This window comes from Euprymna scolopes, chromosome 39 (genome assembly GCF_053919585.1).
Source record: "Euprymna scolopes isolate OS-2025 chromosome 39, ASM5391958v1, whole genome shotgun sequence".
NCBI classification, from domain to species: domain Eukaryota; kingdom Metazoa; phylum Mollusca; class Cephalopoda; order Sepiida; family Sepiolidae; genus Euprymna; species Euprymna scolopes.
Genome location: NC_136520.1, coordinates 60,114,933 through 60,138,932, shown reverse-complemented (window position 1 = coordinate 60,138,932; position 24,000 = coordinate 60,114,933). Strand labels below are relative to the sequence as shown.

Sequence of the window (24,000 nt, the reverse complement as noted above, 5' to 3'; positions counted from 1 at the left end):
GTCGACCAAAATGTTGTGAAAATCACACTCAAGATGAGAACAATAGTCCGATGAATAACAATACAGGTAAATGATAGCTTTAGCGGTATAGGTACTGACAGACCTGAAAAGTTTCTTAGCCCGGTTGTGGTAAACGTAACTCTTTACAGCAGATTTAGCAACAGCTTCTACAAAGCAGGCGTTTCGGTATGAAGATCCAGAAAAGGAACCTTTCGCTTTTGTTTTGTAGGTGAGCAGCAAAGAGAAGTGATTATCAAAAGAAGAGGAGCCGTTGTCATGTAGGTGACTGTATAGAGATCAGTGATCCTGAAGGCAATGTATATTAATACATCAATGACTTATATCAGAGTTTGAGACAAACGTGAAACAACAGATAGAAAACCTCACAAACAAAAGGTGAAAATGAAAACGATATAAAACAAATAAAAACGACTGGCTTTATTTTTTAAGAAACGAACAACAGATTTGATGTGTCTGTCTTAAGAAATCTGTCTAACTTCATATCTGAATGCAACACTGTGGTGATGCAACTGGGGCTAGAGCTTAGCAGATAGTGCAGGACCTATTAGAAATAAAAACGACTGGCTTTATTTTTTAAGAAACAAACAACAGATTTGATGTGTCTGTCTTAAGAAATCTGTCTAACTTCATATCTGAATGCAACACTGTGGTGATGCAACTGGGGCTAGAGCTTAGCAGATAGTGCAGGACCTATTAGAAATAAAAACGACTGGCTTTATTTTTTAAGAAACAAACAACAGATTTGATGTGTCTGTCTTAAGAAATCTGTCTAACTTCATATCTGAATGCAACACTGTGGTGATGCAACTGGGGCTAGAGCTTAGCAGATAGTGCAGGACCTATTAGAAATAAAAACGACTGGCTTTATTTTTTAAGAAACAAACAACAGATTTGATGTGTCTGTCCTAAGAAATATGTCTAACTTCATATCTGAATGCAACTGGGGCTAGATCTTAGCAGATAGTGCAGGACCTATTAGGTCAGAAATTATTTTTGTACTCTGAAAGGGAGAGACGAGTAGTTTGTGCACCGGCCAAGATGCAGCAACAATACTCTATGCAACTTTATTCATAAAAAAAAAAAAAACAAAAAAAAAAAAACATAATTTCTACCAAAAATGGTGAGGAATTTCTTTGGAAACAAAATGTAATAACATTATTATAATTGTACCATCTTGGTGGTGGAGGGGGATCTTTACTAACCAACATTTTTATTGTATATATCAAAAACAGTTCCTCAACAATTCGCTTGTTAAGACGTTGGGGTGTGTCTCAATGCTCCAAAAACAAAGTACACGCATCTAAACTGATCTTCTAACACACTGTTGCTTTCATCAGATGGATCAGAAATTGACTGTGTTGATGACTTCAAATGCCTGGGAGACTATTCTGAAAGCGAACATGATATGAATGTTAGGATCGTGCTAGCATAGAGTGCACTTCATTCTTTAGAGAAAGTATAGAAATCTCCAATCAAGAAAGAAACCAAGACCAAGGTCTTCAAAGCCTGCATAGAGTCAATCCTTCTGTACGGATCAGAATCATGGACGCTAAACGTACCACATCGAAAACATCTCGATAGTAAATATACAAGGATGCCTCAACTAGCCTACAACATATTCCTAGAAAAGTCACTCAACAAACAAGTCATTGTATGGTTTCCTACCTTGTGTTTCCAATATTGTGAGACAGAGACGGTCCTACTTTGTCGGGGGACGCAAAAAAGAGAGTTGGACGTCCATATGTAACACTGAAATCCATTATTGAAGAGGAAACTGGTCTGGCAGGAACTGAGCTGGTTGCTGCAATGGCCGATCGAGAACTCTAGCAGTTGGGATTTATTTACGTTTCACCTGTGCCACTATTTCTCAGTGCCATGGTTTCTAACACACTCTACAGCATGGCCACATGGTGATTTGGCCATGGGCATAGAGATACAAAAAAATGCCTTCCCATAATTCCCTTTCTAGCTCTCTCTCTTTCTGCACAGACTATAATGAGGTGAGCATGCATAATTCTGTCTCTCCGTAAACGAGGGGGGGGGGCACCCCCTCCCTCAACACTAGTTAGGCTAGTTAGTTTATTTTTGAAAATATGGAAATTGTAAAAGTTTTTGTAATATATATTGTATCCGTAATGTAAAATAAAATAGTTATGTTTCATATATATTGCAATTGTGTCGCGTGCCGTTTTTTTTTTGCATCTGCCATAAATGCCTTCATTGAATCAACGAAGTGGTCCGGAGGATGGAGAAAGAAAATTCCAACCAGAACACCACCAGGATGAAGAAGTCATCTTAAGAGAAAAGAAGGAGCCACACTCACATCCAACATCTCAGGTAGGCTTTCCTTCTTATAGACCCTAATGACGGCCATCTTCACATCTTCATGAGAACCACTCTAAGACATTCAGTATAACATGTGAAGCCAGTCACCCCTCAGTGACTGACTGATCGTGTTATAACCTGTGCCTACTGGCATTGGATGAAACAACAGCAATAACATATCAAAAAACGTTGTTCGACCCCCAATAATATCTTTAAATAACAATGAACTTTTTTCATTAATACTTTCTTTTTATAAATGAAATAATTTTAAAAACAAACTGGAAATCATATAAGTAAGATCAGCACACATAGTGAATGCCGTATTCTGATGAAAGAGTCTGGGGTTAATGTTAGGTAAGTCAAAAAGTATCGACAAATTGTATGACAACTGACCTCCACCCCGTCAGGGCATCATGCCTAAGTTAACAAGTGGACTTTTGTAATCTTTATTGAAACAAAAAGTATAATTTGCAGAAAAATTATTATAATTCTTTGTATCATTCGGATTAATCGGACAATTGTTCTCGCTCTGACCTCCTTCAGGTGTAAAAGCCACCATGGTTGGCAAAGGAGAAACATGGCGACCTTTACACCAGAAGAAGATCGGATGTTACATTGACAGAAACGTTGTGCAAATGACACTCAAGATGACAACAGTAGTCCGATTAATCCAAATAATACAAACGATCATACCTCACCTAAAAAAATTCAGAACTGTAAAAAAATTTATCAACATTTATTGTTCAAAAAATAAGTATGGTTTCTGTAAAATACAGAAGACATTCTGCAATTCCGCTAAAAAAACAAATGGCTACTTCCATCTGTTCTTACATAGTCATAAGGGGCAGATAACTCTTGGGTACTATTTCAACACAGAAGTAAATAACTCTTGCCTATATACTTTCAATAAATACAGATTAACATAAGTCTATCTTTATGTTTAAATAACATTACCAGCTGAAGATTCATCCTTGACAATGAGTCCGACAGAAACAAAGACACTTGTAAGAATCGCCATGTTTGTCCTTTGTCAAAAATGGGAACTTTTACACCTGAAGAAAGTCAGAGGTTACATCGATCGAAACGTTGTGCAGATAACACTCAATTGGCAAAGGAGAAAATTGTTCTTGAGTGTTATCTGCACAACGTTTCGATCGATGTAACCTCTGACTTTCTTCAGGTGTAAAAGTTCCCATTTTTGACAAAGGACAAACATGGCGATTCTTACACCTGAAGAACGTCGGTGGTTAAATTGACCGATACTTTGTGCAAATTGAACACTTAAGATGAGAAAAATTTTCTCCTTTACTAAAGGTAAGCAATGATGAGTCTGGCCTGGCCTGGCCAGTACCAGATGGGCGACCATTTGGAAATGGTAAGCACTGTATATAGCCGTAGTCATAGTATATATATATATATATATATATATATATATATATATATATATATATATTTGTATATTTTGGCAGCAAGTCATTATTCAAGTACGTCTGATTGAACACGACAGAATTGTTCTTTTTTCTGATCTTTCTGGATATCTTTTCCATTTGCCGGGTGGTCTTTTTAATTTCAGCAGGCATGTTATATAAAATGGCGCCCAAAAGTTGTTGTTTGGCCATATTCTTCTCAAGCGCTTTCTATCTGATTATCATCAGGAGCGATTGTTCTGGTTTTCTTTTTCTTTGAGGCTTAGCGTATTCATAATTTTATTTATATATATTTTATATTTAATTTTATATATATACATCCTCGAATCAAAATGGAAAGCAACGAGGAACTACCGTCTTTACTTATCTTCCCAAGATTACCATGGCTCTACAATTTGAAATGTTGTGGTCGCCGATGCTGTTAAAACAGCAGGACCGCAGCATGCATGTCGTAAGATCACATTTAAAATTTATTGAATCTGTGGAGCCGAAAGGACGTTGATAAAATAAGTGACTTTGCTTCTACAAAAAGACCACAGAATTATTTGACTTTGTAGGTTTTTAAAGAAGCAAAGTCATGAATTATATTATCAAGATCAGCTCAACAGTTTCAGAGGTATGCAGCTCTTTTCATAAAATCTCCCTTTTTTATTATTAACACTGATGTTTGCATGGATAATACCAATGGCAAAAACACTAGAGGATGACCTCCAATCTGTAGTGGAATGGGGACAAAAATGGATGGTCACATTCAATGCTGCCAAGACTAAACTGGTTTCCTTCAATAATTACAAGAAACCTTCTCTGCCACCAATAGCAATGACCAGTGACTCCCTGTCTGAGAGTACATCTTTCAAACTGCTTGGCCTAACGTTCACAGGAAACATGAGTTGGAACAATTATATTGAAAACATTGCCAGGGCCGCTGCTAAAAAGGTAGGCTCTCTCTACCGTGCTAGAAAACTACTGACACCTGAAAGTATCCTGTACCTCTATAAGGCCACCATTCGCCCATGTATGGAGTATTGTTGTCACATTTGGGCTGGTGCATCTGCTGCTAGTCTCTCGCTCCTAGACAGGGTTCAAAAGAAAGTTGCCAATCTGATAGGCCCTGAACTGGCGTCTAAGCTTCAGCCTCTGTCCCATCGACAAAACGTTGCATCCCTCTGCCTGTTCTACAAGTATTTTAATGGTGAATGCTCTGGCGAACTGCAGACACTTGTGCCCCCACGACGTAGACACTCTCGACGAACCCGACAGGCAGCTAAATCCCACCCCCATACAGTAGAGATCCCTAGATGTAAGAGATCTTTCTACTCCAGTAGTTTATTCCCCAGAACCGCTAGACTCTGGAATTCCATTCCAGGTCCCTGCTTCCCCAACTGTACTGACATGCAGAAGTTCAAGTGTAACGTGAACCGACATCTTGCTGCCCAAATCCCAACATAGTACCCCAGTAGTTGCTGCCCCTGATAGTAGCCCCCCTACACCAAAGTGGCAATGTGCCTTGTTTGGCGTGAAAATGTAATAAAAAAAAAATAAAAATTTAAACAAACAATTAAATCCATATACAGCATAATCACGTGGGTATATTAAAACCCCTTGATAATAAACTGTACGAGTGCATTTCCAAAAAGTAATACGAAAATTTGATGTTTCTAACATGAATAACAAAAATTGAAGAGTGTGTGCTGAGGGAAAGGGGAGGGGGGGGGTTATACAATCGGCAAAAAAAAAAAAAAAAAAAAAAAATTAAATAAATAAATAAAAACAAATAAAACAAGACGATCTGTTCTGTGACTTGTTCTGTTTGGTCTATGCTAGCCGTGGGAGGTTTCCATTAAAAATATCAAAACCTGGTGGTAGCCTTTAACTAACCGACAACTTTGGTTTTTAAAACAATAGCTGTTATTTTAGTCTGCATCATGGCCAGACTCCGGCTATGACCAAAAACTCACCAAAGAAAAAGCGCTCATCTAAAAATTGAGGCGCCGTTTGTTAACATTAAAATGCGACAATATCACATGACCTTGATTGAAAGAAAATTAAGCAAACACAAATACCACTTTGTGGTGGATGGGTGGGTGGAGGAGATTTGAATATGTCACTGGGTCATCAACCGAGATACACCTACAAAGCCGCCATTTTGTTAGTTTGACAAGATTAAAGAACTATATTCACACAAACTGAAAGCCAAAGCCAGACAGATAATTTGGAGTCCGAGTTAAATAGTTGGTATTTAATCTGTCTCAACTAGCCAATCGCATTAAGGTGGTTCAAAATCACGTAATATGTTTCATTACTGGACATCGCCTGATAGAACCAAAAAAAAAAAAAAAAAAAAAAAATACCCCCTCCCCAAGTCAAAGTACTTCCCTACCCAATTTATTTGATAAAATCAAAAAATAAAACCCTTAAACTTTTTGGCCATGTCTAACGATCAGCCACTAGACTATCTAAGTTATGCTTTGAGGGTATGTTAGAAGGTAAAAGAGGCAGAAGAAAGCCAAAGAGAAGATGGAGAGAAAATGTTTTCGATTGGACATCTCTCAACAGTTGAACATCCATCAACCAACTTGCCCTGCATCAGAAGGAATGGCGAAAAATAAGCGTGGGTTCGCAATCCGCACCAGAAGCCGAAGATGCGACTCATGATGATAATCTGTCTCTTCCGAAGGGAGTAAGTGTGGTATACACTAAGTTTGGAGCAATTTTGGTCGTTGGAGATACTAGAATTACCATAAGATAATTTACAATTTAAAATTATATGATATATGTTACCTATTCATGTGATACTATCACCATCCTCTACCCCATAGTGTTAGAAATGTTTTAAAAATAGAGGGGGAAAAATGTAACAAAAAAAATAGAAAGAAAGAAAGAAAGAAATAAGTTTATCAGCAGAACAAATGTATAGGAAGTTGTTCAACACACAAAGGAAAGCTGACATAGGAATGTTAATCAAGGTTTGATGGACAAACATAAAGGTAAATATATTTAGAGTTAGTTTACGGGTACTGAGTCTGGAGTAAATTTGGAGATTGCAGAGAAGAAAGGATGGGTCCTAGTCAAATCAAAGTGCTTATACCTTGATGTTTTTTTTTTTTTTTTTTTTTTTTTTTTACAAAGGAGTCACCACTTAGAATATGCTCCTTTCTGGGAAATATCATTTATCCATTTATACTAGCAGGCTGCCCGCTTGGCATTGCCCAGACGTAAGATATGTTTAAATATATTTTAGTTCATGCAGATATTGTATTTACTATTATAGAGCCCATTTTCTATTGATTATTATATTGTACCCAATATATAGTAGTGATTTAAAAAAAGAAAAAATGGGTGCTATCGGCTTTAATCAAAACCAGAACATGTAGCTTTCCAGCCTTATTCATTGCCATCTGACCTAAATCTATATGCATACAAAAACATTAAAAAACAGTGCTCCTAGTTACTTGTCTCCCTACGAGGGCAGAGTTAGACACAAGATAGGTTTTTAATGTGGGTAAAATCCAGCTCCCTACAAATGGGCACTCTGGATAGGAACAAAAATAAAAACTGCCTCAGTCATGAAAGATTTTCTCCTCCACTGACCGAGGACAGACAAGATGTAGTGTAGCACTGGAACAGATACTACATTATAATCCTGGCCTGAAGCCCCCCCCCCCAAAAAAATAATTCTGTTACAGATATAAAAGGCATATTTGCACATACGTAGAAATAACACTAACACATTTAGTCGACTAATGCATGCCAAGTGCATTTTTTTTTTCAATGTTGACCCCTTAACAGCTATTTTTACTGGCTAAAACCAAAATCGAACTTGCTCCACAGGTCTAAATCCCCTAAATATCAAGTTTCAAGTCTGTAGACCAAAAATTGACAGAGGAGTTTAGTAGTGACCGTTCCACAAACAAGGTCACTTTCATAAATAACGTAGCAAACTTTGTGAGTTGAGAAAACTGACTGGTTACAACCAAATACTTCAGCTTTTCTATAGGGAGATCCCCTCCACTGTTACCAGCCTTTTAATTAAGCCTAGTTTTCCTATCACTAGCCATGCTATGCACATAAAAAGCTTTTAAGAGTGCCTCGTCAGTCTTATACAATATACCGTGTCTATATACATCTGACAGTCAGGTGGATTCTTGGCCTGAAGCCTCCATAGCAACCAGTGATTCCATACTCTAAACAACCAGAACCCCCTTTTCTTCACAATCAAAGACCTTTCTGTTTGCAGACTGGCGCCTCTTAGAAGAGCCTTGGCATTCAGTATTTGTTGAGATGAGAGAGGAAAAGAATGGCATAGAAACTTCCTTTTTATTTCTTTTATTTTTATTGTTTTTCTTTTGTTTTTGTTTTTTTGTTTTTCTTTGACACAGTTGTGGATAATGAGGAGAAGGGAATTCTGGGTAACTACCCCCCCCCCCCGCCATAACTGTAAATCTAGAAAGAAGGGCTTCACCCTCAATGAAAAAAAAAAAATAAATAAATAAATAAAAAATAAATAAAAAAAAAAAAATGGAGTTATTTTTAGATGTGGTGGCCCCAGCCTCAGGTTGGTTGGGGTAGAATGTGGTGGGTGTAACTGCTGACTGAAACTGTGTTAGTGGTTAGGGTTAGGGTTACTAAGGGTTGAAGAAAGAAAAATCTGCCGATGGGATCACTTTATAAGGAAGACATCTTTTGGGAGGCTGAGATATCTAATAATAAGTTCCTCTGAAAAAGGAACTAAGTATACACTTTATCATACATTCATGCATATGCAATTATATATATATATATATATATATATATATATATATATATATATATATATATATATATATATATATACCAGAGGGGGGGGGGGGGCTGACTTTGCCCGGGTGTAAAATACGTTTAAATATGATATTTTAATTCATCCAGATTTCATATATATTATTATAGAGCAGTGATTTCAAAAGTAAAAAAAAAAAAAAAAAAAGTGTTTAGGTGCCATCAGCTAGAATCGAAACCAAAAATGTAGCATTCAAAGCTGGTGGTGTTACCATTGTTACCGTGTTATGACACGCATACGAATGGATTAAAATTTAAAAATAAATTAAGATAAATGTACAAAATGATTTTTTTTTTATATTTTGACCCAATTTTGACCCCTTAAAAACTATTTTAACCAGCTAAATACCCATAAAAGAACGGTCCATAAAAAAATCCAATCATTTGAACCTACTAGCGCTGCTCTGCGACTTTTAGTTTCGGAGGAGATAGAGTTTGAAAATATGGAGATAGACATAAAGCCTTTTATATATTACATCTATATATCCATATATATATATATATATATATCCATATATATATATATATCCATATATATATATATATATCCATATATATATATATATCCATATATATATATATATATATCCATATATATATATATATATATATATATATATATATATATATATATATATATATATATATATATATATATATATATATATATACACACATTAGCAGGCCTTCTGGCGTTGCCAGGTTGTAAAATGCACACAAATATATTTTACTTCATGCAGATTTCTTATTTATTATTGTATAGCCAATTCTCTATTGATTATAATCAAATATCTAAAAAAATATGAAAAAAATATATAAGAAATATAAAAAAACATTAAAAAATGTAAAAAGTATTAAAAAGTATATAAAAAATATAAAAAACAAAAAATATTAAAAAAATATATTAAAAAAATACATAAAAGATATAAAAAATATATAAAAAATAAAAATATAAAAAATATATAAACAATATAATAAACATATAAAAATATATAAAATATATATAAAAATATATAAAAATATAAAATATATAAAAATTATAAAAAAATTATATAAAAAATATAAAATATATAAAAAATATTAAAAAAGTATATAAAAAATATATAGTAAATATAAAAAATCATATAAAAAATATAAAAAATTATATAAAAATATATAGAAAATATAAAAAATATATAGAAAATATAAAAAATATATAAAAAATATGACTTGCATACCATCCACTACAATTAAATCAAAACAGTGCCCCAACTTCAGTCTTTATTTATCTCTCCAGTATCATTACAGTCTTAGCTACCGACAGATGGATATGAAAGGTTAAAAATTAAGAGACTTTGAGCTATGAATGTTTAATATTGCGCATGTGCCAAAAATAACAGCAGGAGTAATACACTTTATCATACATGCATATATAAAGCTGAGTCTTTTTTCTTCTTGTGATATTGAAATTGAAAGCTTACTTTTTCTATTTAAAAATTACTAAAACAAACTTCTTAATATACTCAGTCATACAGGTTAACCAATTTGAATATGCCTGTGAAAAATGAGTGTTAATTAATTACTTATTTTTTTTTATGGTTTCTTATTAGATTATTGGCTCTATTTGACTATTACTCTGAATTCTATTTATGTATAGTTTCTACATTCTAGATAATGGTGTAGAATTTAAGATGAAAACGTTCTAGCACACAAAAATATTTTTATATCTATGCGTGTGTGCGTGTGTAAAAGTGGCCTTGTCTCTCTGTGTGTAAAGTCTCTAGCAAACTCCTCTCTTAACTCTACAAAGTTGAAATCTAATATATAAAGGGCTATATGCCTGTCTGTCTGTCTGCATATTTTAAAACTCTATCTCTTCCAAAACTAAGAGTTGCAGAACAGTGTTAGGGGCTCTCAAATGATTGAATTTTTTATGGACCAGTTTTTTATGGGTCTTTAGCCGATTAAAATAGTTTTTAAGGAGTCAAACTTGAAAAAAAAAATCGTTATACATTTTGTGCATTTATCTTAGTTTATTTTTTACTTATTAATCAGTTCATATGTGTGTCACTTTGGTACAGTGGTAACGTCACCAGCTTTGAATGCTACAGTTTTGCTTTCGATTTCGATTCTATCTGATGGCACCCTAAATATTTTTGTTTTTTACTTTTGGTATCACGACTCTGTAATAATATGTACGTAATCTGGACAAAGTAAAATATCATATTTAAGCGTATTTTACGCTCGGGCAAAGTTGACCCTCCCCTCCCCCAATAGTTTGATATATAGGGTATTCAAAGCTATAGCACATTTCTGATTTGGATTTTAGCAGGCAAAAGTTGCTGCTAAGAGGTCAAAATAATAAAAAAAAAAACAGTTAACCTTGGACAGAGTAGTCTGCTGTTACTTTTGTGCATGCGCAAAATGAAACAATTTTTAGCTTAAAGCGACTTAAATGCTCACTTTTCGTATCTATCTGTCCATAGCTCAGACGGTGACTATGCTAGTGATAAATAATGACTAAACCTGGAGTGTTAAACATTTTCGTTTCGATTCTAGCAGATGATACACAAGTCATATTTTAATAAGAAATATGCATGAAATAAAACATAATATTTATGCTTATTTTACGACCAGGCTACAATATCTTGATTCATGCAGATTTCTTATTTATTACTACAGAGCCAATCCTCTATTGATTATTTTTCAATATATATAGCAATGATTTCAAAAGTTACAAAAAAATCAAAATGGCTCAGGTGCCATCTGCTAGAATTGAAACAAAACGTTTAACGTTCCAGCCTTAGTCATAATTTATCACTCCAGCATCGCTACCATTTGAGGTACAGGCGGATGGATACAAAAGGTGAAAAATTAAGTGACTTTGTGAGCTATGAATGTTTAATTTTGCGCATGTGCAAAAGTAACAGCATGAATAACAGTTTTATTCAACTTACTACCACCAAGGTCAACTTTTTTTTTTTTTTATAATTCTGACCCCCTTCGAAGTTTTTTTTTTTTCTTACAGGCTAAAAATAGAACCGAAATTGTTCAACAGGTCCAAATATCCTTATATATCAAATTTCAAGTCTGGAGGCCAAAAATTCAGATAGGTGTTTTGTAAAGACTTTCTGCACACACATGTGCGTGCACTCGTGCACACACAAGATTACTTTATATATATATATATATATATATACATGTGCATTTGCCAGAACATTTTTATTCTAAATGCTATGTAATTATGCAGAATGTAGAAAATATGTATAAATAGATAAATAAAACTGAGCATAATAATGAAACCAATATTACAATAAGGAACCATAAACAAAGTATAATTAACTAGCGGTGGAGGTGGGGGCCCCAGCTTTTCCCAGCCGTAAAATACGCTAAAATATGATATTTTAATTTGTCCAGATTTCATATACTATTATAGTCATGATTTCAAAAGTAAAAAAACAAGTACCTGGGTGCCATCAGCTAGATTCAAACCCGAACATGTAGCATTCAAAGCTTATGACGTTACCACTATATCAACGTGACACACATATGATCTGATTAAAAATTAAAAATAATCTAAGATGAATGTACAAAATGTATAACGATTTTTTTAAATTTTGATCTATTTTTGACCCCCTTAAAAACTATTTTAACCGGCTAAAAACCCATAAAAGAATGGTCCGTAAAAAAATCCAATCATTTGAAGTCATTAGTACCACTTTGTGACTTAATTTCTGAGGAGATAGAGTCTGAAAATATGGAGACAAACAGAGTCATTTCTATATTAGATTAACGAAATTTGTTTTTCAAAGAAATATGCAAATTAGTTAACCATTATGAAGTCTCTCGCATATCCATGACTGAATATATTAAGTTTGTTTTTATAATATTGAAATAGAAAAAGTAGGCTTTTAATGTCAATGTCAAAGCAAAAAAAAAGAAAAAAAGGGGGCTCAACTTTATAGGTATATATAGATTATTCTAGCCGTATCTACTCTGTGTTGCGTGAGAAGTGGTGATTTTTTAAGCTTTGAATTATTTTTTTTTTTCAGATTTTTTTTTTAAAAACTTATTCTCTCTATATATAAAATGTGTGCATGCGTGCGTGTGTGTGTGTGTGTGTGTGTGTGTGTGTGTGTGTGTGTGTGTGTGTGTTTGTATGTCTCACAAAAACTTCCGACAGACGCATCGGAACGTGACAAAACCGGTTCGTTTTAAACTTCTATCTTTCAGACGACAAATATTGAAAAATTGGCCAAAAAACTTCAAAATAATTTCTTCACCCTCAACTCATCAGTTTTCTACAAGGAGGGGTCGCTTTTTCTGCTGATATTTTTGCAAGTCATCGTGCCCTTTTGATTGACTATGCTTACTTTGGATGTTCATGACTTTCGGTTTTGCCATGGATGCATTGGCAAAGATATCATTTTTTTTTCATCTTCGTGTTATGGGTTTGAGCCTACCTGCCTGCCTGCCTGTCTGCCTATGACCACTTTTTTTCATTTTTTATTAACACCTCTCGCCACCGGGGCTGCCTACTTTTATTTTTCGGGCTTACAGGTACCCTCACTAGTCTAATATATAAAGAGCAAAATGTGTGTGTGTATAAGTCTGCCAAAAACTTTTGACACACGTGACAGATCCTCACAATTGGTACCGTTTTGAAGCTAGACATCTTGGACGATAAATATCGAAAAAAAAATGGCCAAAAACATGAATTCCTTTACCCTCAACTTGGCCATCTTTTACAAGGAAGGTTCGCTTTCTTTGTCGACATTTTCGTAAGTCATCATCTCCTTTCGATTGACACCTTTAATTCCAACGCTTGCGACTCCCGGTTGCGCGATGGACGCATCAGCTAAGACGTTACGGTTTTTTTTCACCTTCTTTTCCGCCTTCACGTTACAGGTTCAAGCCTGCATACGTACTTCCACATTTATAACATCTCTCTCCATCAGGGCTGCCTAATGTTGTTTTGACCCCCCCCCTACAAGCACTTTTATTTGGGAGGGGTGGGGGGTTCCTTACTACACCACCTGCACACAACTGGGCAATGCCGTGTATCCCCGCTGGTACAGAAATAAAAGAAGAAATCCAGGAGGACTGGAACCAATGTCAAGATAAGCAGAGAGCACACACAGCACCGGAAATTCCTAAATGGTCACCCATTTTAGTACTGACTAGGCTCAATGTTGCTTAACTTCAGTAATCTAACAGAAACTGGTGTGTCAATGTGATCACGCCATATAAAGCCTGTATGGCAGTTAGGGTTTGTATTACTATACACATAAATTCGAAAAAGTTGTCAAAAAGCAAATATATAACAAATAAATGTTATCAAAGGCAAGACAAGTTACTTTTCTACCTAACTGGATAATTTTTTAGTGTTTTTATTTAATGTAACATGTCTATTCAGCTCTAAAAATATTCAGTGTTTACTGATGTATTGGAAAATTTATAATGGCGCCAAACTCTACTGAACACGGTAAGTTTTGGAAAGTGAGTTAAAAATTAAAAAAATATACAAAATACTGTTAGAAACTCGCTCAATATATGTCACGGTGACATAGGCTGACATATTTTAACAGTATTTTGTATAGTTTTTTTTTTAATTTTTAACTCATTTTTCCAAACTTACTGTGTTCAACAGAGAGTCTAGTGCCATTTAAAATTTTCAAATACATCAGTAAACACTGTTTTTCAAGCTGAATAGACATGTTACATTAAATAAAAACACTAAAAATTATCAAGTTAAGTAGAAAAGTAACTTGTCTTGTCTTTGATAACATTTGTTATATATTTGTTTTTTGGTAGTGTTTTTGTGAGTGTGTGTGTAAGTCTCTTCCTTATAGGTTCCGAAACAGCTGAGCCTATCTTTTGCAAATTTCACACAAAGGTAATTTATATTTCTGGCAGTGTTCTTAAATATGGTTTGTACAGAAATTCATCCAAAAAATTGAAAAAAACTGATCTTAAAAATAATCTTTCTTCTCTTATAGATAAAAAGGAAGTTTTATGGGGAAATATTTTACGTTACATTGGTGTATCCTTGCTGGTGTAACGTAAAACATTCCCCTGTAAAAATTCTTCTTTTTTTTTTATCTATAAGAGAAGAAAGATTATTTTTAAGATCGTCAAGTCCAAATATCAGCTGGCGTGATATTGTAAAAACACACAAACAGAATTTGATGAACGACATTATCGTCATTATTTTATTTATTTTATTTATTTTTTTTCAAATTAGTCCACTGGGTAAATTATTCCTCGTAATATATAATAATCAATAGAGGATTGATTCTATAATAATACCTACCTAATCTGCATAAATGAATATATGTTATGTACGACTAGGCAACACAAACAGAAGATTTAGTGTTGTTGTTCTAGACAATACGGTAGAATTAGTTTTAAAATATGTGAATAAAGAAATGATTTGCAGCGGTTTTAAATGGTACCTCTTCTTTAATCTATAGTCGAATGCTCCATCACTGAGCTATATCTACTGATGACTGTTTTGTAAGAAGAAATGATTTGCTGAGGTTTTATTATTTCCCTTAGCCAGTGTAACATAAAATATTCCCCTGCAAAAGACTATTTTTTAAGATCAGATTTTTTTTTTTCAATCCTTATCGGATGAATTTCTGTACAAAACATATCTAAGAACGCTGTCAGACATACGAATTAGTTTTGTGTGAAATTTGTAAAAGATAGGCTCACCTGTTTTGGGACCTATGAGGAAGGAACTCACACACACAAAGTCTTTTTTTATATAATAGTAGATTATATATATATATATATATATATATCCACCGGACTATCCATTCATGTGAAATCTTTTTACCATTTTTCTTTTACCTCCTATTCCCCTTACCTCACCCTTTTTTTTTTTTTTTTTTTTTTTTACCAAGTAAGATCTGCGACTTACTTGTAGTTTCATTAAATACTTTTATATGCAAAATCCGATCCTGCATTTTGCTAATTCCTGCCCTCTGATGAGAAGGAGAGTATTTCTTCGAAACTCCGCGGATTAAGGACTATCCACTTATCTTGTGCTTCCTTTTTTTAAAATTAAATATGTTTTTAACTCTTTTTCAAGATGTCTTAACATGTTTTATTAATCGTTTGTTCATATATATATATATATATATATATATATATATATATATATATATATATATATTATACACACACACACACACACAAACAAACAGAAGATTTAATGTTGTTATTATAGGCCATAGGGTAGAATTACATATGGCTTTCCAAAGAAGTTTTGTCTTCCTGCCAAGAGTACAAGTATTAATTACAGAGAGAAAAGTGAGGACACGCATGGCGCCACAGTTAATGGCAAAGGAAATGCAATTAGAAAATCACGTTCAAATTTTAACTGTGGTCATTTATCAGCCATGGGAAACAGAACTTAATCAACTTCCCCTTGACCCAAAATAAAAACATGCGATAACTCATAACAAAAGCAAGGAAAATATGGGAGGAAGTGAGGATAATGGACTCGAGGGATGAAGACCTGGCCAGATATAGATTAATTTGGAAGTTAATTCCTAAAACTTAAAAGCCGTCCAATGCATGCCAGTAAGTAAAACGAATGTTGAACACAAGACACTGAAGATGATGACAAACAATAATGATGCAATTTGGAATTTTTGAGATGAGGGCTGATTGTTTATATTACTTATCTTCATCTGACTATTGTTCTCATCTTGAGTGTTATTTGTGCAACGTTTCGGTTAGTGCAGTCTCTGACCTTCGTCAGGCATGCTGGTTGCCATTTTAGAAAAGAAACGAGAAAAGTTATGTTAGGAAATAGGTTGAAAGAAATATGCTAAATTATATTGTAGACACGTTTTACCGGAAGTGAGGGTCAGCTGATCGGATCTGCGTGTGAGTCACGTGATCAGGTTAGCTGGAGTCAGTGAGTTTGGGTTTGGACGTAGAGAAAAACAGACGGCTTCACAGGTCATCCCCTCCCCTTCACTGGCGGGGGGCGCTGACGTGTGTGAAAATAAGACTTTGAATTAACCATGCATGCAAAGACATTCACTTTCCATTCTTCTGCAATCGAGACCTGGAAGGTGAAAAAAAAATTATATAAAAACAATCATCATCTTGGAGTGAATGAATATTCGTCCAAAACAAGTTTCCAGTCTCCCCTCCCAGAACGAGATGAATTCCAGGTGGACAAGATCAACAATGTACGAAGTTAAGGTATGTCCAAAATACATGTACCATACACACACAACTGCATATGAACAATTAGATATGAATATATCATAAATAGACAGCAACATTTAAATGGTAATACAGCAGTCCCCCCTTTTTGATACCAACAAACAATACAACAGTTACTAGCTCCGTAGATGTTTTTTTTTTTTTTTTTACACATATGAAACCACGCCGAAAGAAAAAAAACAGAAACAACTCCAAGAATACGAAATCATCTATGGAGCTAGTAACTTTTCTCCTTTCTTTTCCAAGATGGCGACTAATATGCCTGATGAAGGTCAAAAGCTACACTAACCACAATGTTGCACAAATAACACTGACGATGAAACAGTAATACAATAATGATGCAAGTTTAGTTGGGTTACAATGAATGCAACGACACACCTGTAATGGGAAAAATATCTGACTGAGTTTGACCACCCGGAATTCGGTTTTCCCACTTCAAAGAGTAATTGCCTCTTAAAGATGATGTTTCACACTGAGATTATGAGCCACTCGAAATTCTACAGAAGTTATGATCACTCTAGATAATAGATAAACTGGTCAGTTTTTATATCCAGCCCATCATTCTTAAGTGAGCTTGCTATGTGGCTTAACCTGAATCACAACAATACTGGTCCATATTTGAGCAAAAACAGGCAAGCAAGGGACGTTTTATTTTGTTTTTGTCCAACACATGTCAGCGTGTAAAACAGGCGATGATGGTGAAGTTGATGATGATGATGATGATGATGATTAAGATGATGATGGTGATTTAACGCACACAAAAAAATCCTATTTTTTTTTTTGTGCGTTATGTAAGATATCAATGCGTTCTTGAATAAAGATGATAAGATGGAGACAATGAAGTAACTTTCCAGCCTCCATCATAATCAGCAGTCGATCAACTAAATATAGATATAGGTTACGTAAAATGGCCACAAGTTATCTTTCGAGACCTTCCTACTAAAATATTTCTAGTGGCGGAACCACTGTACAGATAAAACTTTGTGTAGAATTTGAAAAAAACAAAAAAAATTTTTTTTATTCTGATCCTCTAAACATGGTGTACACAGCTTCATCATTCAAACACTACTGTGTTTAAATATACGGTTAAGTGGCAGTTTTAGTCATTTAGAACTGCTTTAAAGCTTCACTGCTCACTCATTTTTCAACCAAATTTCAAACAATTATTATAATTTATAAATCACCTTTTCAGCTATATTGTGGAAATTTTTTTTTTTAATTTTAGTTCAGTAAAACACAAGTTATGAATTTTCTGTTGTTCAAAATCGTAAAAATATGTAAGAAGGTGGGCGACTCCACGTCATTACAGCGACTACTGCTGCTACCAATTCAAAAAGAGAAGTGACTAGTGAAACAGAGAATGAAAGGGAGATAATTCAGAAGATTTTATTGAAAGCAGACGACTGCCGTGCATTGTTATTATGTTTATGGAGACAAAAAAATAAGACTGAAATTAAAGAAAGAACAAGTGAATTCATTGGAAGCCTGGAAAAATCATGGATGAAAATAGAAAAATGCGAGAATGAAAAGTAATATGGTTAAGCTTAAACATGGAAAAGTAAAGGACTAGTTGCTAAAACTGGAAAAGAAAAGGACAAGATATTCTAGTAAAAAATATAATAAATTTATAACTTAAAAAAAATGCGAGAATGAAAAGTAATATGGTTAAGCTTAGAAAAATGCGAGAATGAAAAGTAATATGGTTAAGCTTAAACATGGAAAAGTAAAGGACTAGTTGTTAAAACTGGAAAAGAAAAGGATAAGATATTCTAGTAAAAAATATAATAAATTTATAACTTAAAATATTGCAGTATTAAGAATTTTTTTTTTAATTTCATTTATAACATTATATAATCAAGGCAAGAGTGCCCCTCCTTTAGGGCAGCTTGTCTATTCCCCACTTTCCGACCTTGTGTCACATTTTGCTGTGGTGGGCAACAATCAAATATCTACCCCTTGCAATATATCAAAACTATTGCAACACTATGCAACCTTGCTACTGTGCCACTCTAATCCTCAAGCATTTTTTGTATTTCTTGTATATTTATTTTTTAGCTTAACTTATTTTTAAAAAACAATTTTTTTTTTCAACAATTAATTTTAATAAAGATTTCTTTTTAACAAATGACTTTTTATTTACGAAGGTAGAGATTTCTTTTTTTAAAAATGTTTTTTTTTTTTTTTAAATGTTTATTAATAACATTTCGTTGTTTTTAAGCAATAACCTGAAAAAAAAAATGTCCGGAAACAAGTATGGAAAAGAATACTTATTAAAAACAAAAAATCAAACGTTGAAAACAAAATCTAAAAATAGTTAAAAAAGAAACTGCGAAAGGTTTCTTCTCCAGCATATTTTTATATCAATAAACTTACGTATATTTAAATATATAAAAATATGACACAATGGAATGTGTAAATATCTGCACTAGACTACCTGTAAAAAGTTGAATATCGAATGTAGCAGCAAATCTTGCAAACATGTTTACCAGAAACAACAGTTGAAAATAAGTCATACACCATCCACTGTAATTTTGCAATACCTGCAGCCACGTACCTAGAAAACGGAACTATTAAACCTGACATAATGATACGGAACAAGCAGGAGAAAGAAGCAACCTTAGTAGAAGTTAGTGTCCTCAATGATGGTAGGTTGAACAGGGCAGAAAGGGAAAAGATAATGAAATACCAAGGTCTTCTGTACATGAAAAGAAACTGGAATCTTAGGAAGATCCCCATCATTATAGTAATTATAGAAGCAACTGGATTCATGAAAAGAATTTCAAAAACTACCTGGCAAATAAACCCAGTGAACCAAGTGCAAGAGAGATGCAGACTTTAAAAGGCCGGTTAGAATCTTAAAATTATATCTCGGTTGAATGAAATAGTGGGATCTGGCATCCAGTTAGATGCCTCATCTACAGCTAGAACAAAATGAGTATAAAATTGAACAAAAAAAAAAAAAAAAGTAAAAAACTGAATAAAACAAAGCAAAAAAAATAAAAATATTGTTAGGGATCATTGACATATATATATCTATATGCTTTAAAAAAAAATGGTGTAAAAAGGAATATTTTTTTTGTTTAAAATAAAGAAATGTTAAAAGAAAAAAAAAATCACTGATATCATTTGAGTCATTGCTCTGTAAGGAAACATTGATTGTACGTGACTGCTGTGCCTATAACAAATCTATGTGAACCAAAAACAAAAACAAAAAAGATACACAAACAGAAAATACACCAACTCAAAAATCTTATTCAAACAGATCTAAAAATAGACATTGGCTGTTGATGCCATGTCAGTTTTATAAACCAAAGTTTTCATGAAGAAATTTCAAACAAGTTTGTCTCTGAAGTAACTTTTAAAAAGTGGGTGTCATAGCCTTTTTGTCACTAACAAGAAAAACCTGGATATGACAGCCAAAAAAACTTACACGTTAAAGGCTTTTCCTTTAGTGTTATTTTATTTGCCAAATGCTTAAGATTTGTTTATAAAAATGTGCATGCGACTTGGGATCATTTTGGGTTTGGATATCTTAGCTTTCACCACAAAACGTTAAAAAAAAAATATGTCAAATCATATTTGTTCTGAATAGGGATTATCTCCCTTATTAATAATCCAAAAATATAAAAGTTGTGCATTTCCGCTTGTCGAATGGACGAATAGTAGAATTCTCAATTGAATAAAAAGATTACTAGACGGAATCACTTGTCCTGTTTTCATTACAATATTGTACTCAACAGACAGTCCCCATGAAGACAAAAATCCTCAATTAAAATTAAAATTAACTTAAACCACTAAAACAGGAATTAATTTGGAAAAAAAAAAAAAAAAAATTTTTTTTAAAGTAAATACCTTCATTATTTAGAAATGACAATCTGAAACTTTCCATTGCCATTTTGGGAGTCACCACGGTTTTATTTCTGCGTCGTACGGTTCCTGTGTCGGTTCCATCAGAATTTTGTGCCTGAAAAAGAAATAATAAAAGAGAGAATATATAGAAATTGTTGTACAGCAAGAAAAATTAAATTGGAAAATAATTTTCAAGGGAGAGGAGGTTTGAATGCTTTTTAAGTCTTTTTGAAAATATAATTGTGATTTGGTGTTATAGTATTACTATTGCTGGTAATTCTTGAACAGAAAATATTGCAGATATTTCCTTGCAGACAAAATATCATAGATGGATTCTTGCAAACAAAATATCGTAGACGGTTTTTTGCAGACAAAATATTGCAAACAGGTCCTTCTGGAGAAATATTTCAGATTTACACTGAATTTGATCCATAGTGATTAGAGATGAATGAAACGAGATTCACTGATTTTCATTTATTTCTTAAATCCCTTAAGCTTAAGCTTGTAAGTTTTGAGCATTTTCTAGAACCAAAATCATTGTCATAAGGATTCTAGACATAAGGTTTAGTAGCATTATATATTATTTTTAATTTACATAAGGAGACATAAAAGTGATGTAAAACTGTTTTGAAAATTAATTTTACCCGTCCTGGGAAAGGTATTTTTCTTCTAGTAGTTTGTAAAATATGGGTTTCTTAAAACTTGAGTTTCGAAATTGATTTTTTTTTCTAAATATAAAATGGGCAGAATCTAACAATGGCACCAGAAAAAAAAAAAGAAAAAAAAAGAAAAATTAAAAAAAAAAAAAAAAAAAGATAAAATATTCAAGACAAACAGAGAAAAACAATCATTTTCACCCCCACCACCGAGAATTAGTTTCCTAGTTTATTCTTTTGAAAAAAAAAAACCCACAAAAACAGAAAAGAAAGAAATTGGTTCTTTCTACACAATAGAACGGACAATAGTCCAAGACTTGTGAGTCATCTTTGACTGAAATAGATTTGACATAAAAGAAAAGGGAAGAAAGAAAAAACAAAAACTTAAATATGACATAGTTCTTGGAGGGAAGAATTTATTGATAATACAAGGAACAGATGTTCCTACATCTCAAGAGGCAATCCTTTAACTATCTCTTTCATTTTTTTTCTCCCTTTCTTTTAGTTTCTCTAAGACTGCCAAAGCTAAATAGCACCATTGTGCTGAAGAGACAATTCAAAAGACAAAGCTTAAATCAGCATGAAAAGTAAAAAACTCCTTCCTCTAATTTAACTAACAGCAGACACAGAGTTTGATTTCGCTTCCGTTGCAACCTCGTATTCTGTGAGAGGCTTCGTCGGTAGGTCAGTTTGTCATAATTAAGTCTGTTTGATTTAGCTGTTTTCTTTTACGGGTTATTCAATGCTCAATCCAGTAACTTTAGAAAAAAAATTTATTCTTCAACTTCTTTATATTATCAAATACTAGCAGGGAAACCAGACGTTGTCCGGGATTTAATGCTTTCACACTACCATATTTTCATTGGCATCAAAATCGATGAAATCGCCCATTTTCCAAACAAATCGATCGATTATCTGCTCTAAGTTGGGGACTCCTCGCAGTGCACTGGAAGGAATCTTCGCATGCTTCCCTGCAGTGATTTAGTCCACAATATATTGTAGTCTACATTGCACTGAAGAGAACCTACTGTTGTTGTTATAAAATTATTTGTATATATAACGTCTAGGATTTAAAGTTTAAAATGTAAAAGTCAAGTATCATGGTTCAATTGTGCTATAAACAAAAACATTAATTTCGAATATGCCCCTGTTATATCAAAGAACCTACTGTGGATTTTATATGCCGGGCCTTTCTGTTTGTCTGCTAATAAAACTTTTCAAATGCACTTGTGATGTTAGGCTGTGTAAGATGTTAACTTTGGTCAAAGTCGCCTGTTCCTTCTTTCATTGGATTTTTGGTATTTTTTTACGACCTGGCTCAGCATAGTATAAATACCCCCAACCACTCCATGTTGAGAACGGCTTTCGGAATGACCCCCCTTCCCCAACCTCTCCATGTTAAGAACGGCTTTCGATGTTCGGGGGTGTTTACTCCGAAAGACGTTCTTAACATGGGGAGGTTGGGGTGTTTATAATATGCTGGTGCACATCGTAAAAATTTACCGGATTTTTTTTTTGTTTATCAATACTTATCAACGACATTCTGACATAAAACCTCTCTAAGAACACTACCAGATACATAAAGTATATTCGTGGGAAATTTCATAAAAATCGATCAGTCATTTCGGAATCCATAGCAAACAAACTCTCACACACACACAAAGTTCCTTTTATATAATATGATAGATAGATAGATAGATGGATGGATTTATTCATGGAGTTTTAATTGTTTTGTTTTACGGCACATCAACCCTATTCAGGTTATTTAGTGCAGAATCAGTAATTTTTAAAAAAGAAAATTTATGCTTAAAGTTCTTTACATCTTCAAATATTTATTGTGTTTGGTTTGATTGTAGAAGAATTTTTTTTTTTTTACTTTGCAGAACATGATTGAGTTTTGCAAAGGAAAGTGAAAAAACAAAACAATAACATCAATGTTTGGTGTATTTTTGGTCAGGAAGCCAATTTGTTTGGACAGTCTGATCTGGTGGCACAAGTTGCTCTACCACTCTGGGACAAAGCGGACCTGGGAGTAATGGTAACTAAGGATCAACTCCACATTCCCTCACAACTCCCAAAAGGGGCCTCACCACTGGATGTCTTTTTTTGATTTTTTGCCATGACCACAAATGTATTTTCATCTCTAAATCTCTCTGGACAGATCTTCCTACCTCCACCAAAGAGGTTATGTATTAGGTCGAATTTGTCACTATGAATGTTTGTATACATCCAGCAGTACTTGACCAATCGTTATCAAACTTATCAAAATATCAGTCATGGTTAAGTCTAGAACTGGTGTAATCTTGAAATATCTTGGTCAAGATCATCGTCACAGAAAAGATGAGTTACGCTCTTGGCGATAATTTTGGTTCAGATCATCAAAAAGGCTCAATATTCAAAAATTCTAAATGCAGATTCCATGAACAAAGCTTTTTTTTTCCAGAATTGCCCGCCTGTGTAACACTATTCCATTGGTCTGCTTCCCAGTTGAATACAACATGATAGTCCTCAGATCCGCTGTAAACAATTTCTTGTTGAGCCGTCTCCATAAATAATCAAATTCTACCCAACATCATTAACGATTACTACAGTACCATCTTACTATTAATCCTTATCCTTGAGTGGCTTTCGGACCTTGATAAGTGATGATTCTCAAATAAAAAAATAAAAAAAAGAGGTAA

The 24,000-nt window shown here is 33.6% G+C and overlaps 1 protein-coding gene across 4 annotated transcripts in view; it reads right to left on the bottom strand.

The window, feature by feature from the left end:
• The window catches only part of LOC145263799 (uncharacterized), a 1,000,930-nt gene that overhangs the window by 215,748 nt on the left and 761,182 nt on the right, over nucleotides 1–24,000 (bottom strand). For all 4 annotated transcript variants that reach the window (XM_080120860.1, XM_080120861.1, XM_080120862.1 and 1 more), the window contains one exon: nucleotides 20,667–20,778. In XM_080120860.1, the coding sequence (XP_079976986.1) occupies nucleotides 20,667–20,778 (112 nt within the window). The remainder of the gene's footprint in view (nucleotides 1–20,666; nucleotides 20,779–24,000) is intronic.